General features: G+C 51.9%; 7 protein-coding genes across 7 annotated transcripts; 3 read left to right on the top strand and 4 right to left on the bottom strand.

Moving 5' to 3' along the window:
• Positions 1-1,817: 1,817 nt before the first annotated feature.
• DACRYDRAFT_113029 (DnaJ-domain-containing protein) lies at positions 1,818-3,789 on the bottom strand (the record flags this gene model as incomplete). The annotated part of the gene is made up of 5 exons (XM_040769548.1): positions 3,758-3,789; positions 3,422-3,685; positions 3,180-3,371; positions 2,561-3,130; positions 1,818-2,512 (listed from the first exon to the last, which is right to left on the bottom strand). The coding sequence occupies exons 2-5, from the start codon at positions 3,678-3,680 to the stop codon at positions 1,818-1,820; spliced, it is 1,716 nt and encodes a 571-aa protein (XP_040633195.1). The 5' UTR covers positions 3,681-3,685; positions 3,758-3,789.
• A 1,367-nt stretch (positions 3,790-5,156) lies between these two features.
• DACRYDRAFT_19520 (membrane-associated proteins in eicosanoid and glutathione metabolism) lies at positions 5,157-6,044 on the top strand. The gene is made up of 5 exons (XM_040771548.1): positions 5,157-5,265; positions 5,319-5,350; positions 5,400-5,566; positions 5,617-5,761; positions 5,819-6,044. Exons 1-5 carry the CDS (start codon positions 5,226-5,228, stop codon positions 5,876-5,878), a joined length of 444 nt encoding a protein of 147 aa, XP_040633194.1. The 5' UTR covers positions 5,157-5,225; the 3' UTR covers positions 5,879-6,044.
• Positions 6,045-6,288: 244 nt separating this feature from the next.
• DACRYDRAFT_13005 (uncharacterized protein) lies at positions 6,289-7,478 on the bottom strand (the record flags this gene model as incomplete). Its single annotated transcript, XM_040770956.1, has 5 exons — positions 6,289-6,408; positions 6,493-6,586; positions 6,624-6,822; positions 6,900-7,289; positions 7,337-7,478. 5 exons carry the CDS (start codon positions 7,476-7,478, stop codon positions 6,289-6,291), a joined length of 945 nt encoding a protein of 314 aa, XP_040633193.1.
• Positions 7,479-7,858: 380 nt separating this feature from the next.
• On the top strand, positions 7,859-8,727 carry DACRYDRAFT_97800 (MAPEG-domain-containing protein; the record flags this gene model as incomplete). Its single annotated transcript, XM_040777482.1, has 4 exons — positions 7,859-7,904; positions 7,953-8,151; positions 8,204-8,358; positions 8,525-8,727. 4 exons carry the CDS (start codon positions 7,859-7,861, stop codon positions 8,725-8,727), a joined length of 603 nt encoding a protein of 200 aa, XP_040633192.1.
• Positions 8,728-8,781: 54 nt separating this feature from the next.
• DACRYDRAFT_97799 (phosphoribosylamidoimidazole-succinocarboxamide synthase) lies at positions 8,782-9,993 on the bottom strand (the record flags this gene model as incomplete). Its single annotated transcript, XM_040777481.1, has 5 exons — positions 8,782-9,030; positions 9,077-9,316; positions 9,366-9,521; positions 9,577-9,790; positions 9,841-9,993. 5 exons carry the CDS (start codon positions 9,991-9,993, stop codon positions 8,861-8,863), a joined length of 933 nt encoding a protein of 310 aa, XP_040633191.1. The 3' UTR covers positions 8,782-8,860.
• A 257-nt stretch (positions 9,994-10,250) lies between these two features.
• DACRYDRAFT_19519 (proteasome subunit alpha type-3) lies at positions 10,251-11,361 on the top strand. The gene is made up of 6 exons (XM_040771547.1): positions 10,251-10,402; positions 10,455-10,489; positions 10,540-10,663; positions 10,712-10,957; positions 11,008-11,120; positions 11,168-11,361. Exons 1-6 carry the CDS (start codon positions 10,334-10,336, stop codon positions 11,328-11,330), a joined length of 750 nt encoding a protein of 249 aa, XP_040633190.1. The 5' UTR covers positions 10,251-10,333; the 3' UTR covers positions 11,331-11,361.
• A 170-nt stretch (positions 11,362-11,531) lies between these two features.
• DACRYDRAFT_60958 (RNA polymerase I-specific transcription initiation factor RRN3) lies at positions 11,532-13,882 on the bottom strand. The gene is made up of 3 exons (XM_040775656.1): positions 13,742-13,882; positions 13,404-13,695; positions 11,532-13,352 (listed from the first exon to the last, which is right to left on the bottom strand). Exons 1-3 carry the CDS (start codon positions 13,784-13,786, stop codon positions 11,569-11,571), a joined length of 2,121 nt encoding a protein of 706 aa, XP_040633189.1. The 5' UTR covers positions 13,787-13,882; the 3' UTR covers positions 11,532-11,568.
• Positions 13,883-14,166: the final 284 nt, after the last annotated feature.

Here is a 14,166-nt window from a genome sequence, read left to right as displayed (position 1 = left end):
CCAGCAGGTTCCAGCACATGCCAAGGTATACCAGCTACTTCCATGTCATAAAGGCTTAGTCATGTCTCTTGACCAAGCAATGAGCTGGTGCCCTGACAGTAAGCAGCTAACTACTAACACAATGACTTTTCTCTAACTCCCACTTAAGATGCAGGTCCACCAGTTCTCCCTGCAAGCATCTCCCTCTGCAGGGAAGCTGTGAACAAGGATGAGCCAATGGCCAAGTCATGTGGGCTTGGAGCTGAGCTCTGACCTTGGGATGAAGTTTGAGAATGTCACCTATGCAAAGTTCTTCAAATTGCAGCAGGGGATGTGGATCTGTCAGGGAAGGGAGGGTCTGGTGCAGGTCAGAAAGGATGAGTCATTGATCTGCCTGCTGGGCAGAGTAAACAAGGATGGGCCCCAGGTAGTCAAAGAACTGGGCAGGGTGCTGCCTGTTGTGGTTTGAGATCATAAGTGAGGATCAAAGTGTCCCCTGGTGCAGACTCTGTCCCCACTCCTCCTCCCACTGTCATTGCCTCCAACTGGTAACTTCATGACACCTACTCCCCAAAGCTCATTCCAGAGGAGACAACCGGCCATAAACAATGGATCCCTGGCTCCCATACACCTGAGGAATGCTGAACCTGGGCCCAGGACAGTGGAGGATGTGAAGCTGAGCAACCCTAAGCATCCATGCTGGGGTAGCAGAGTGGTTACACTCAATGCCAACAATTTGCCAGATGTGGAGGACATGATCAATGGTGTTGAAGCAGCCATGCCAATGGCAATGGACTGGGAAGGCACCATCAACCTGACTTTGCCACTGCCAGAGCCTGTGCCCATCACTGTCAAGCTGCCATCCTCCCCTGCCTGACTTCTGCTCCTGGAGGTGCTGGACAAGATGTGGCCCGGGTCACAGACTTTTAATGAAGTCACACGCAACATCACCTGCATCTGTAGCTATACAGACAAGGCTACACCAGGCCATGTTCTTTGGGGGCAAGCCTTCAAGGAGGTGTATGGATTCAAGGGAAAGTACAAAACTTGGTATGAACATGCCAAGTTGTTGGAGTCTGCCAGCCTGAAGAAGCTCAGCAAAAGGTTCAGCAAATGGCCAGGGAGTACATGGGCGAGGTTCCAGCTGCATGCCCAGAGGAAGAATGATGGATGTCTGAAGGATGGTGAGGTGGAGATGGACAAGCAGGCTTGGTGGGTGGAGTCAGATGAAGAGGGAGAGTAAGAGAAGGGCCATGAACTGTAGTCATTGGTGAATTGACTGCATAGAAATACAATAGATGGGCTTGGAGGTGATGTCCTCCAAGTCCTCTGTTTTTCTTGTTTTTTGTGTAGTAGTATAAATTAATAATTACATGACGTCTAGATAGAGCACTAACTAATTGTATCTATCGGACTTACACTTTCGGTGTTAGGCAGCACCGGCTATTGAATTGCTGAGCAATGCACCCTGCCCTGCCCGCTTGACGCGGAGCGGGATTAAATTACTAAGCTTAGGACCCTGACATCTATATCCAGAGTCCAGAGTCCAGACGTGCCCCAAAACCTGGATGCCCTCGGAGCAAAAGCCCCAGGGGCTGTGGGAGCAGGGCTTGAAAACCCCCGGGCCCCATGCCGGCATTTTCCCATGGCGGCCATGTGCTTTTTCGCACATGGCATTGGCTCCGTGCTTCTTCATATTTGCCTCACTATACAGGATTGTGTGCCCCCAAATATCACTAGTACTTTTGGTGTTAAGATTCGTATTTATTCATTGTTGCTACATTCGATGAATATCGTCCCAAAAAAAAGACACAGCAGAGATGAGATCTGTACTCCTACTAGGTCGAACCCCTAAGCGCGTCGTACCTCCCTCTCAGAGTAGGACTGCACAACACCTCCCTCGCTTCCTGGATAAGCATGAACGTATCCTCATCCCCTCCCTTATCCGGATGATGCCTCAAGCTCTCTTTCCTATGAGCACGCTTGATTTCCCCCTCGTCCGCTTCCCTCCCAACACCTAGAATCTTGTAGTAGTCCTTCCACCGATTTTGCTCCAGCCTCGCCCAGGCACGGCGTTCCTCCCGAGCCTTCTGAGCAGCTTCGGCTTCTCGCTCCTCCCTCTCCTCCTGATCAGAACGAGATCGACGCGTGGCCTCATCCTCCACCGGAGCAGAATCCCTTCTTCGAGCCTCCCGTTCCCGCCTCGCCTTCTCCTGGCGTACCCGTTCCCGCTCCTGCTTCGCTCTCGCAATTTCTCGCTCACGGCGAAGCACCTCCTCCCTCTCCTTCCTCGCGGCGAGTTCACGAGCTTTGCGCGCAGCCTCGAGCTCCTCCCGCTGGCGTTTGGCTTCTTCCAACGCTTCCTGGGCCATCTCATGCCTCAACTGCTCTTGCGCTTCTTGCTCCTTTCGGAACTCGCGGATAGCACGCTCGATGTCCACCACGCGGGTATTACGTGTCCGGATCGCATCGGCATCCAAGCCGGACATGCGCCGCAGTTTGCGTTCACGATCCACCATGGAGGTAAATGGATCTGGAAAGGGTAAGTATACTGAAGGACAGACAGGGTGCTGGTACGTACTCTTTAATCCGTCGTGGCGTTTTCTTCTCCAATTAGGGGGGACATACGTCTTGGGAAGCGCAGCAGGGAACGGAATCATACCTGCGGTGTCATCGAGTACCTTGAGTGCGACAGCAAATCCATCGCGATCGAGCTGATCAGGAATTTCGGGATCGAGTAGGCTCCAGATTTGTACGGCGGTCGCTTCTGGCTCTTCCATCTCAAGCTGCCTTGCATACCCAATCAGGATGATGAGCACAAGGTCTCGCTGCAGGTATCCGCGGCACACTGGGTCCCAGTAGTCGAATTGCTCGTCTGCTAGGCGCTTGTCTTCGGGAGAGATAATCCAAGGTCTCTTGGCTGAGCTTGGCATGGGTCGACTGGGTAGAGCAAGGTTATACAACGCAATCGTGACTGCACTGGGTAGCTTGAGCGTTGGCCGCAGCGTCTTTTCACGGATGAAATGCATGGCGAGGATAAACTGGGTCAGGTCAAGCGAGCCGACGTAATCGAGGTCGACCAGATCCCAAATCTCGTAGAGGGTTTCTGTGGGAAGGCCGGAGTGGAGGAAGAGCTCTCGGACACGCGAGCCTATAGATCAATGAGCATGTATGCAATGAGCGCCCATGCAAGTACTCACCCTTCACTCGCCCATTAACTGGATTGTGGTCCAGAAAGAGCCGTGCAGACTCAGCGCACTCTTCTCGAGTGATATCGGGGGCAAAGCTGAGCCCCGCCGTCGGCGTAGCTGAACGAGTTCTTGACGGCGCCTTGGGGGTAAAGGAACGTCTTCGGTTGAGCTCGTAGTACGGCAGAGTTGGAGGCGGAACGGCTGCAGTCATGTCAGTACGCGTTATAAGCTGGTAAGATCGACAGACGTACGTATATTCATAAAGCGGGGATGGACTTGAACGCCGAATTGGGCATGGCTGATAAGTCGTAGCGCGATGCCCAAGTCCATGCTCGTCAGGAAGCCCTTGTCCCCTCTATCCGCCAAGTGCCATATCTGGGCGAGCACGTCTACTGGAAGACTTGCCTTGAAGATCTTCCTTGCTGTGCTTCCTTCTATTATCTGCTCGTCTCCAGCATCGGCGCTCTTGAGTATCTTGTCGATGAACGCTGTCTCTTCAGCGCTAAACATGGGAACTTGAGGAATCATGGCAGAGGTATGAGCGTCGGGCATCCTCTGTGACTGGTGGTTAAGTAGGAGTAGCTCACCAGAGGGTATGAGAACTGCAAACTTGTTGATTGCACAGTAATAAAGGACATGGGGAGCAACGCCCGCAGTTGCGGCAAAGGAGATGTATGCGTTGGTGGCTGAGGAGCGCAGCGCAGCCCGCTTCCGAAGAATCCTGATCTCCGGGCTTGTGATCATCAACCAAGCGCCCTTTATGCGGGGTACTTCTTTGCTTACTCGTTAATATTTTCATTCATCCTCTTCAGCGTCATATTATCCTCTCTTCATGTCTCCACAATGAGCAATATTCTCTCCGTCTACTTGGATAATCCTTGTTGAACCTCCACAACTGTTGACAGGTACACCGGATCTCAGTATCTGTGGGGCCACCTACGGCTCCGCTGCGCAGCTTGTGGTTACGTGTCAGAGAGCCTGCTGCGTCCCTCGGGCCGCAACAACGTAACGACTCTTGAATCACATTTTCTGTGAGTCATTATGTGTTGTTGCTTGTTGAGCGATTTTCTCCTCTGCCGACTGAGAGTATCTTGGATCGGCTTCTGCCATTGGTATCGTGGACGATGTACAACAGCCGAAGTGCACCGAATCCCTGTAGCCTGGCGCTAGGGGCTTTAACCAGTTGTGAGCGGTTTCGTCACAAAGGTTCTACTGGAAGATCTCGTCAGAACCTCGTCGAAAACCTTGCAGATGAAAACTCGAAACCTGCGAAGTACATTGTACACAAGGGTCGCTACAGTGTGGCACCATCAAACCCGAAAGGATCTCTATTTGGAGATTTGCGATCGACTGTGGCGCGACCGCATTCCTCGATTGGCTGTCATTCTGTCATTTTATTCATGAGGTTCTCACACGAGTTGTTTTATCCTTTGAAAGGGCTATTTGAAAGTGATTCTTGCATGCTTCAACGTCATGTTTGTTCACGGAACCGTTAGTATAAGCTGCAAGTCACTGTTGACTGATAGGACAACAAAGTGTGGCAACAATGTTGTGACTCGATTCGTGACATTCATGAGTTTGAATCTGGCTAGTTTATATCATAATAATAGGGGGGCACGCTGTTGCAAAAATTGCAAAAAGCGCCGCAAGAATTGGAGCTGCGGCAAAAAGCGGCACATGGTTTCTAAGACGCGCGTCCGCGGTTCTCACGATGCGTGCACGACGCGTGGACGGATTTCGTCCTTCCCCTCATCACGAATCGTGAACAGTATCAGTCTGTTCGCAACGAACCAGCAGACGTCACCGTCGACGAACCTAGTCATTGCCTATAGCATGACATACATATCATGGGCTCTGTAAGTCTGCCAAGCGTTCCATGATCTGACCCTGCGGCGTCGATTGGGAACTTTGCGCGCAGATCGGGCTAAAGGCTATTATCGACGATTGGTCTTTCTTCAACGTATAAAGCATCCACCCTGCTCGTCCTACTGAGCATCACCACCGACTCCCGCCTAGCCAAGTGCAATCACCATTGTTTTGAGCCACAACGTCACAATGCCCATCGAACTCCCTGAAAAGTATCCTTTGGTCATCGGTGCGCACAATCATGGTGCATTCTCTGCTCAGTTAGCTAATAGGCTCATATAGCTGCGGCGACCAGCACGGTCTTCCTGAACGTAGTATGTCCATCATCGGGCCGTCACATCCACGTATCTCATATTGTATCAGTACCAATACCTCAACGTGAGAAACCACCGTCGTGCGTCAGGGATCAAGTACCCCCAGCTGTACGCTGAGCAGGCTGAAGTGGCCAAAAACCCACTCGCTCTCAAGTTCAACTGCGCCCAACGCGCGCACCAGAATACGCTGGAGAGCATCAGCTATGTTCTTATGATGTGCGTCAGCTTGATCCAGCGGGAGAGTAGCTGCTGATGGAGATGGGCAGGGGCTTCGTTACCGGGTTGAAATACCCTGTGACTTCTGCTAGTCTGCTCACGGCTTGGATCCTCGGGCGCGTATCGTACACGTACTATTATTCGAAAGGCGACCCGACCAAGCGCGGCTTTTCGCTCTTCAATACCGCTCTTACTGGTGAGCTTATCCACTTCGACGTCTATGAATAGGAATGTTGACATTTGCATCTTACAGGGCTTATGCTCACCTCCGTCGCTTCGGCAGGCCAGCTCGTATATGAGCTGTACAAATAGACGCGATGCAGTTCAGGGAAGGACCAGTAGCTCTTTAAAAAATCATTTGTGTCATGTCAACCGCAGACTTTGCTCATACACTATGTTGAGGAGTGGTACTTCCGCGCGCCTTTTATCCGAGGCATCCGCGTCACAATGTCAATATACAATACAATGTGACTTTGTACACCATAAATACCAAGCGATTGCTGGACGAATCTCAATTATGATCTGTATTTGTCTTTGGCTTCGTCCACTAGACAACTCTCTGCAACATCTTTCATCATTGATGTCACGTACCAGGATGGCAGATGAAGCTGTTCAGAAATCGCTCACAACTGACGTTAAACGTAACGACTCTTGAATAACATTTTCTGTGAGTCACTTTGTTGAGCTCTTTTCTCATCTGGATGCCTAAACACCTGAGCGCCTCATGCAGGGCCCCAGCACATTCCCCACTGACTCTCGACCCAGACATCGTGCTCGATATTGGGAAACACGCCGCGAATGATCTTCTGCCACCTCACATAGCCCGCTAGACGAACTACGGCCTGGAATACTCAGTGAGTCACAGATCGCGCGACAGAGGGCTGAGGGCTACCCGCATTCCCAGTCGATCAGACCTGTCAGATTACCGTGTTCATCGACCAATATGTTGTGGGGTGTGAAATCTCCGTGCGCAAAGGTCGTGTGTGTATCTTCAGAGCGCGAAGGGAGGGGATTTGTCTTCTGATCGACGCGGTAATGGGCCCGATCTGACACTCACTTATTGAAGGCTGCCGTGCTCTCGAATGGGCCGAATGGATCCCACGAGACATAGTAGGGTAGACAGGCCCGGGCCAGACCATCTATGCCAGAAACGCGTCGATCTGGCGGTCGGAATAGCGCCAGTCGGTCGAATGCAGCTTTGAGCTGCTGGATGAAGCGACCCAGCTCGTCTTCATCAAACGCTTCCAGATACACCCCTAGTGGTTTTCCAGAAATACGAGTAAGAAACATGATGCCGTAGTCCTCGTCCGGGCAGTTTCCACGGTTGAAGTACCGCACGAGCCTTGCTGGGAGCGCAACATAATCTCGAATCCGCGGAACCAGTAGCTGGGAATCAGATCCGACGAGGTTGTGTGCTTGACAATTCGCGGCCAGTTGTTGCCTTCGCCACAATATGACCAGGGAGGAAGATGACGCGCTTCACTCGAGGTATAGTTCTGTACCTCAGTACAAAAGCGGGCTCTTGCAAGACCGCGTGCAACAATAGCAGGAGCGCACATGTCTAAGATCGAAGCCAAACGGGTAGCACGAGCCACAGGATCCAGGCCACGCGAGTCGTTCACGCCGTTTGGTGCTCGTAGTCGGTTGCATACTCGAGAGGATACTGTTGGTTGAAGACAAAGAGTAGTCGACACTCCTTCGACGGGACTATCCCATGACTGTGCTAGAAAGGCCGAGAATTGGGGACACAATTGCGGTAGCATTTCTTACCAAAAATTACCAAAGAGCAGTTGCTCCATATCCTCTGACTACTGACTCTTGGACTGGCGCCTATGCTCGTTTTTGACGGAATATTTGGAGCGATTTTCGGCCGACCTTCGCCATGGACCGTATGCTTCTTCGGGGTTGCCATATTGTTTTCCTCTCTAATGGCTATTAAGACATTTTTTATGATTGTATGAAATGATCATGCAATTATCTGATGGAAGGAGACAGCAAATTCAGCCCATTGAAATCCCCGCATTACCCATGTCTTGTCCCTGGACCAGAAGGCTTCATAGCGTCCGGTGTTCGTCCGCCATCATGATCAGAACCCTGACCTTGTCCACCAACCGGCTGCCGGCAACTGCCACGTCCACCAGCAACTGCTCCCTTTTTTCATCTAGATTTTCTAGCATTTACTGTTTGACAATACCACCAGGGTGTACATAATGTGGACAGGGGTGTTGGACGCGGATTGCCTCATTTCTTCTCTCCTTTGCGTGCTTGCGTCCTTCTCAAGTGACACTGACAATGCCCTTCACCCTCGTACTGCCCGATAACTACCCGTGGGTGGCGCGTACGTGTTCTCCTTCCTGAACTAGCACGTGCTAATGGCTTCATACAGTCGCCGCATCTTCCACTTTCTGGCTCTGTGCATACCAGGTCATCAATGTCTCCGGATTCCGCCGCAAGGCCGGGGTGAAGTATCCCCAGCTATACGCAGACAAGGCCGAGCAGGAGAAGAGCCTCGATGCGATGAAGTTCAACTGTGCCCAGCGGGCGCATGCCAACACTCTTGAGAACCTTCCCGGTGTTCTCTTCGCGTGCGTCGTTCGCTCCTGCTATGTATATGAGGTGCTGATGAGGATATTCTAGGACCATGCTTTCCGGCGTGTACTTCCCCACTGCGACAGCCGCAACCTGTGGCGTCTGGGTCGTAGGCCGCCTCCTGTACACCATCGGGTACAGCACCGGGAACCCTGCTAAGCGCAATGCGTACGGTGGCTGGCTGTCGAGTCTTTCCCTATTGGGTGCGTCCATCAGGTCAATGGAGAGGGGTTGAAGTTCTAACTCGGGTGTCGTAGGTCTCGGGCTCCTTTCGACCACCACAGCGGTGATGATGGTTCGCAACAGCTTCTGAAAGCTATAGCATGAATAGATATTATCGTTGTTCCCCTTCTCTATAGGCATATCCAGGCACGAAATTGGATTGGCGCCGCCATCCTGTGCGAGTCTGGGTTTGGCGCAAGATGTTGTCATGGATTATGTTTACACCTCGTGATCGGGTCATTCATTTCCGGCTATATGAATGGCGGCAATTTAAAAGTGCTGTCTGTCCAGTCATGGCACTCTCCATATGCTTGAACATCGTTCACTTCTATTTCCAACCCGTTTTGTGAACGATTCTCCTTGAGTAAATTATCTTTATTCGCTCAGGCAAGGTAACCGAAGTCTCGATTCCACTTTTCACGTTGCGTTTCACATTCCTGTCGGTGCTTCTTTCTTATCCTAGTCTAGTTCCCTGCCCTACGATCATGCCTCTGTCGGAGGCCCAGTAAGACGCTGTAACGCCTCTGCGTACTTCGCCCTGATACCCTCGATCACGTTCTCTGGAACGGGAGTTTCGTAAGGGATGCCTTCCTTCTCCCGCTGTAACAGGAAATCACGAAGGTATTGTTTATCAAAGGATGTCTGCGCTTGGCCTGTAACACAGTCAGACGCGATGCGATATGACCGGGAAAAACGCACCTGGCTGATACAACTTCGCCTCCCAAAACCTTGACGAGTCCGGGGTTAACACTTCATCTACTAAGATGAGCCTCTCCTTCAGCGGTTGTGCTGAACGCGTCTCAGGCAGGAGGCCGAACTCAAACTTCGTGTCAGCGAGGATGAGCCCACGCTGAGAGGCGTGCTTTGACGCGTAGTTGTAGATTTCCACCGCCTTGTCGGAAATGAGCGCGCAGAGCTCTGCTCCGATCAGCTTGGCCGCTAAGTCAGGAGGTCAGTAATTTCATGGCTGAGGATAAGTGAAACGGACCTTCGTCGGGGTGGATGTTCATATCGTGTTGTCCTATCTCGGCTTTTGTGGAAGGTGTGAACAGGACTTGGGGAAGCTTGTCTGACTTTACGAGTCCCTTTGGCAATTCGATCCCATGAATTGAGCCTTTCACTTTATATTCCTTCCAAGCGGAGCCTACGTTTATTTATCAGAATACAAGGTTCATCAAAAGCATCTTAGAAGATCATACCAGAAAGGTATCCTCTCACGATAGCCTCTATGGGTACAACTTGCGCTTTCTTGACCAAAATCGCACGTCCGCGAAGCACATCAGCATGTTTCTTGATCGACTCAGGCATAGAATCGACATCGGCGGTAATCAAGTGGTTCGGAATGATATGCTCAGTCAATCGAAACCATTCGAGTGACAAGCTAGTAAGCAGCTGTCCCTTGCCCGGGATACCCTTCGTTCAACATCAGTTCAAGTTCACACGATTGAATGATCTGAGCTTACAGCATGCAGAACGACATCGAAAGCAGATATTCGATCTGTGACAACCATGAGTAGCTGGTCATCATGACCTGGTACGGCATAGAGATCGCGGACCTTGCCCCTGTTCAGGAGGGGGAGGTCGGAGAAGGAGGTGCTCGTGATGGTCGTGGTCATGATGAGCTCGAAATTTAGCTCACGTAAGGGTTGGATCCGTTAAACAATTCCGACAGAGTCTCACAGACTTGTTATTGGCTTCTGACATGGACTTGTGAAATTATTACAGTCCGACGGGGAACTTGGTTTCTCAAAGGTTGAGAAAGTAGCGTAAGAAAGTCATTCCAAGCACAGCGACAAAATCAAAGGTGCAGGTGATTTCCTAAACGGGAAAAGCCTCCGTGCGTGCGCGTCCCTTCAGAAGGTAGCTTGCGCGTCGCGAACTGCCTACTTCTGCACCAAGCGCATACACCCACCTTTCCCCACAGCTATTCATTTCCTTCAGCTGTAGACTAACAAAATGACCTCCATTGGCACGGGTTACGATCTTTCTGCCAGTACATACTCTCCAGATGGCAGGATCTTCCAGGTGTGTTGCTAGTTCGGCAAGTTCGAGCCACAGTTGATATGTGTGTGGACAGGTTGAGTATGCTGGGAAGGCCGTGGAGAACTCTGGGTATGTTCTTCGGTCGATTATTGTATGCAGGTATACTGACGGGATGTCAGAACTGTCATTGGCTTGAAGGTTAAGGACGGTGTGGTACTGGCGGTGGAGAAGCTCGTACATTCGAAACTGTTGGTGCCTGAGGCAAACCGCCGTATACAGACGATAGATCGTCATATTGGAATGGTGTGTTATTATATCTTGTTATTGAATTTACGATTGATATTTCATCAGGCTACCGCCGGGTTATTGGCAGACGGTCGCCATTTAGCCAACCGTGCACGAGACGAAGCCGCGAACTACCGCGACCTGTATCATACCCCACCCCCTCTCCAAGCGCTCGCCGATCGCGTAGGGCTCTACGTACAAGCATACACACTCTACTCTTCCGTGCGCCCGTTCGGGATCAGCGCACTGCTCGCAGCGCATGACAAGACCGGGCCGGTACTGTATGTTGTCGAGCCGAGTGGGGTGTTTTACGTGAGTGATGTGGAAGATGTTGGCAACCAGGGATGCTGAGATGTGAACAGGGTTATCACGGTGCTGCTGTCGGGAAGGGACGCCAGCTAGCAAAGACAGAGCTGGAAAAGCTCGACTTGCCAAATATGACCGCCCGCCAAGCGGTGTTCGAGGCAGCACGGATGTAGGTTCCCCTATTCCTCAAGTCAGCGCGAACTAATGCGCGTCCAGAATATACCTTGTCCATGATGATGCCAAAGACAAGGACTTTGAGCTGGAGCTATCGTGGATCGGCGCGGAGACGGACTATAAGCATGCCCCCGTGCCGAAAGATCTTGCGGTAGAGGCGGATGCGAAGGCCAAGGAAGCGCTCAACGAGGGCATGGAAGACTGATTGTATAGTTGTGTTCATACTTAATTCCATTGTTCTCAAAAAAATCCCAAACCGCACATGACACCATTATTGGGGCTACTCACGGCGCCCAAAAAACACATCCACATCTGATAGAATATGTATGACGGTATTATTGACTCTCGTGCGGAATAGAATACAACAGCAACCCGACCAATATACAACAAATCGACAGACTGAATCAAGAATTCTACGACACCTTCCGAAATATCTGCGCAATCTACTGAGGTCGGGGTCCCATGTACGGCGTCACAGGGCTAATGCTCAACCCACCAAAACTCCTGCCTAACTGCTCCGCCGCCGCCTCCACCTCGCTCGCAGCGCTGTCCGATTTCCAGCTCCCGCTCACCATGGACACCCCACCCAAGGAGCCCGAGCCCAGGAACCGAGTCTTATTCGTAGGATCACTTGTCGGCTCTTCGTCTTCTTCATCCTCGTCTTCGCTCTCGCTGTCCGTGTCGTCATCGTCAAACCCTTCCGGTTTGGCTTGCGCCCAGGTACGGTACAGGCTCTCGATATAGCCTTCTGTGGCTGGAAGAGTGTACGGGTCAAAGGGGAAGAAGCTGTCCATCTCAGGCGGTTCCTCCCTAGCCAACGAGCGAACTGAACTCGTTCTTGTAGGAGTAGCAGACGTCGGCGACCCCTCGTTCCACACTGCTGACGAATAAAGCAGCCCTGCACGGCGGTTTGCCTCGATGATAGAGTGACAGTACAGGAAGCCGGTGTGCTTCGCCACAGCCGCAAATTGATGGACGACGTGTTTGGCGCAGTACTTGAGTGGGTTGAGCGGCGAGGTGACAGCGCGCTGCATCACGCTTAGCTCGGGCATCCAGAGACCTGTTGTGCGGATAGGCCCGACGGCGCTCTCTTCGTCCTCGGTGTCGGAGGAGTCTTCAGCAGTGTCACGCTCTTGGAGATCCCGCCAGCGAAAGCAGAAGATGATCATGATACCTTGGGCGATGGCGTAGAACCTTTCTCCTCTGGTGTCCGTACGATCCTCCTCCAAGTCTAGCCGCCGGCTGAGATACTCACACAGCAGGCTGACGACGCGCCGTGTGTTGTCTCTGTTGACGCAATTGGCTCGACTCACGAAGCCCGCAACATAGCTCACGCTCGCGAGGCGTACCACAGCGTTCGTATCGGCATCAAAGAGGGCCTTCTGGAGCAGTAGTCCTTGAAAGAGATCTGCAAAGGATGCGTCGAGGGAGGTGAGGTAGAAAAGGAGGAACTGGGTGTAACGTGTGCGTGATGTAGGGAGGATCGTACGGTCGAAGATGTGTAGGAGGTGCAGGAATTGACCCTGAAGCAGCCGTTGGCGCGCTTCAGGACTGAGGAAGACCGGGTCTTCGCCGGCCGGTGTTGTCGGAGTCGACGTGCCAGAACGGGATTGAGGGATGGTCAGATCTGGGAATCCAACCCTTTCGAAGTATTGGAATAAGAGCTTGAGGATCGCATCCAGTTTTGTAACCATCGAATGAATTGCTGCGTGCTTGACACTCTCTTGTGTGACTTCTTCCTTGCCAAGATCTAGGTCTGGCCCACCCTCAGAGGAGATATCACTCAGATCGATTTCTTCGTCCTGCTCTCCTTCTGGCTGTTCTTCTTCGGGAGGATTTTCACCGACTACCAGGTCGAAAGGATCCAGCTCGAAAATGCCGTCCGCGTCCGTGTCGTTCGCGCCTTCGAGATCCTCGTACGCGATCTGCACCTCGACGTCGATCAGGACCGCTCGTTCTACAACAAGTCCCATTATACGCCCGGAAATCTGGGAACAGTAGGCGCTGATACGGAGGAGGTTGCGGATGTAAGTTACTTGGGCGTGTTTTGGCTCCCGCTTATGAGGGAAATGCTTTGATAGTACGGGGAATATCGTAGCAGGTAATGTCGGGATCAAAGAGAGTAAGTGGAATGTAAGTGCATGTTGTCGATCATATACAGTTCCTCGCTTCATTGGTGAAGTGGCGCCATTAGTTGCCAAATTTTCCACCACCTTCAGTCCAGAGTCTACCATCATTGCTTAGCATAGACTACAAAGGTTGTTTTCGTTATACGCACTATAAGTGAACCCCTTGACATTCCTCTCCAGCACATTGCCCAGATACTCCGGGCGAGCGCTAACGAGTAGGCCAACAAAAGCGATGTAGCTCTTCACAAACAGTTCGTCTGCAGTGCTCCATGGCAAATTTAAGACCGAATCAACCAGAGATGAGTACAGTTTGTCGAGCTGGGAGACAACATGGGAGAGGGCGTCGAGCCAGGAACGCAGTTGTTCGAGAGAAGTCGTCGGGCCCGGCTTGGAGGCCGTGGAGAACTGCGTAACAAGTTCTTCGTAAGGACCATTCTTCCCCTGTATACAATCAATACCAGCTGAAGGTCCACCCGAGAGCCCGCACCTTTCGTCTTTCTCCAAGTGCATTCTTCACGAATGTGAGATACATATGAATCCGATAGCTTGCGTTCTTTTTCAGGCCTGGCTCCCTTGCCAACAGGGGAGTAATCGATCCTTCACTTGATGTATCGGTGGGTATTGTGGACAGGCCAGGAGTAGCAAGGGCTGGTGCAGTCATGGACCTTCGCGGTTTCTTGCGCGGTGGCTCCATCGGATGCGCTGGGAGGGCGCGGGACATGGGCCCGCGAGAGTATGAGTGTACGGGGTCGATCATTATGTTACTTGTGCCAATGCTGGCGACAGCAACTGGCATGCTCTATATGGCGAGGAGAAAGAGTGGGGTTCGAGGAGGAGGTGTGCAAAAAGTGCGGTCGCGTGCATTGCACAAATCCAAGAGTCACACGGAGTCAAAATTTGTGCGGCACCAAA

The sequence above is a fragment of the Dacryopinax primogenitus genome (assembly GCF_000292625.1).
Source record: "Dacryopinax primogenitus strain DJM-731 SS1 chromosome Unknown DACRYscaffold_1, whole genome shotgun sequence".
In the NCBI taxonomy this organism is placed as follows: Eukaryota; Fungi; Basidiomycota; class Dacrymycetes; order Dacrymycetales; family Dacrymycetaceae; genus Dacryopinax; species Dacryopinax primogenitus.
Note: the sequence above shows the minus strand (reverse complement) of the source record. Positions and strands in the feature narration are given on the sequence as shown.

Excerpts from the sequence above, each read along its gene's own strand:
- DACRYDRAFT_19520 (XM_040771548.1), top strand. The coding sequence starts at position 5,226 with ATGCCCATCGAACTCCCTGAAAAGTATCCTTTGGTCATCG. Across the intron at positions 5,351-5,399 it reads GCACGGTCTTCCTGAACGTA|TACCAATACCTCAACGTGAG; the intron begins GTATGTCCATCA and ends ATATTGTATCAG. Across the intron at positions 5,567-5,616 it reads ATCAGCTATGTTCTTATGAT|GGGCTTCGTTACCGGGTTGA; the intron begins GTGCGTCAGCTT and ends GGAGATGGGCAG.
- DACRYDRAFT_19519 (XM_040771547.1), top strand. The coding sequence starts at position 10,334 with ATGACCTCCATTGGCACGGGTTACGATCTTTCTGCCAGTACATACTCT. Across the intron at positions 10,958-11,007 it reads AGCCGAGTGGGGTGTTTTAC|GGTTATCACGGTGCTGCTGT; the intron begins GTGAGTGATGTG and ends AGATGTGAACAG. Across the intron at positions 11,121-11,167 it reads GTGTTCGAGGCAGCACGGAT|AATATACCTTGTCCATGATG; the intron begins GTAGGTTCCCCT and ends ATGCGCGTCCAG.
- DACRYDRAFT_60958 (XM_040775656.1), bottom strand. The coding sequence starts at position 13,786 with ATGTATCTCACATTCGTGAAGAATGCACTTGGAGAAAGACGAAAG. Across the intron at positions 13,696-13,741 it reads CACTTGGAGAAAGACGAAAG|GGGAAGAATGGTCCTTACGA; the intron begins GTGCGGGCTCTC and ends GATTGTATACAG. Across the intron at positions 13,353-13,403 it reads TGTCAAGGGGTTCACTTATA|ACTCTGGACTGAAGGTGGTG; the intron begins GTGCGTATAACG and ends CAATGATGGTAG.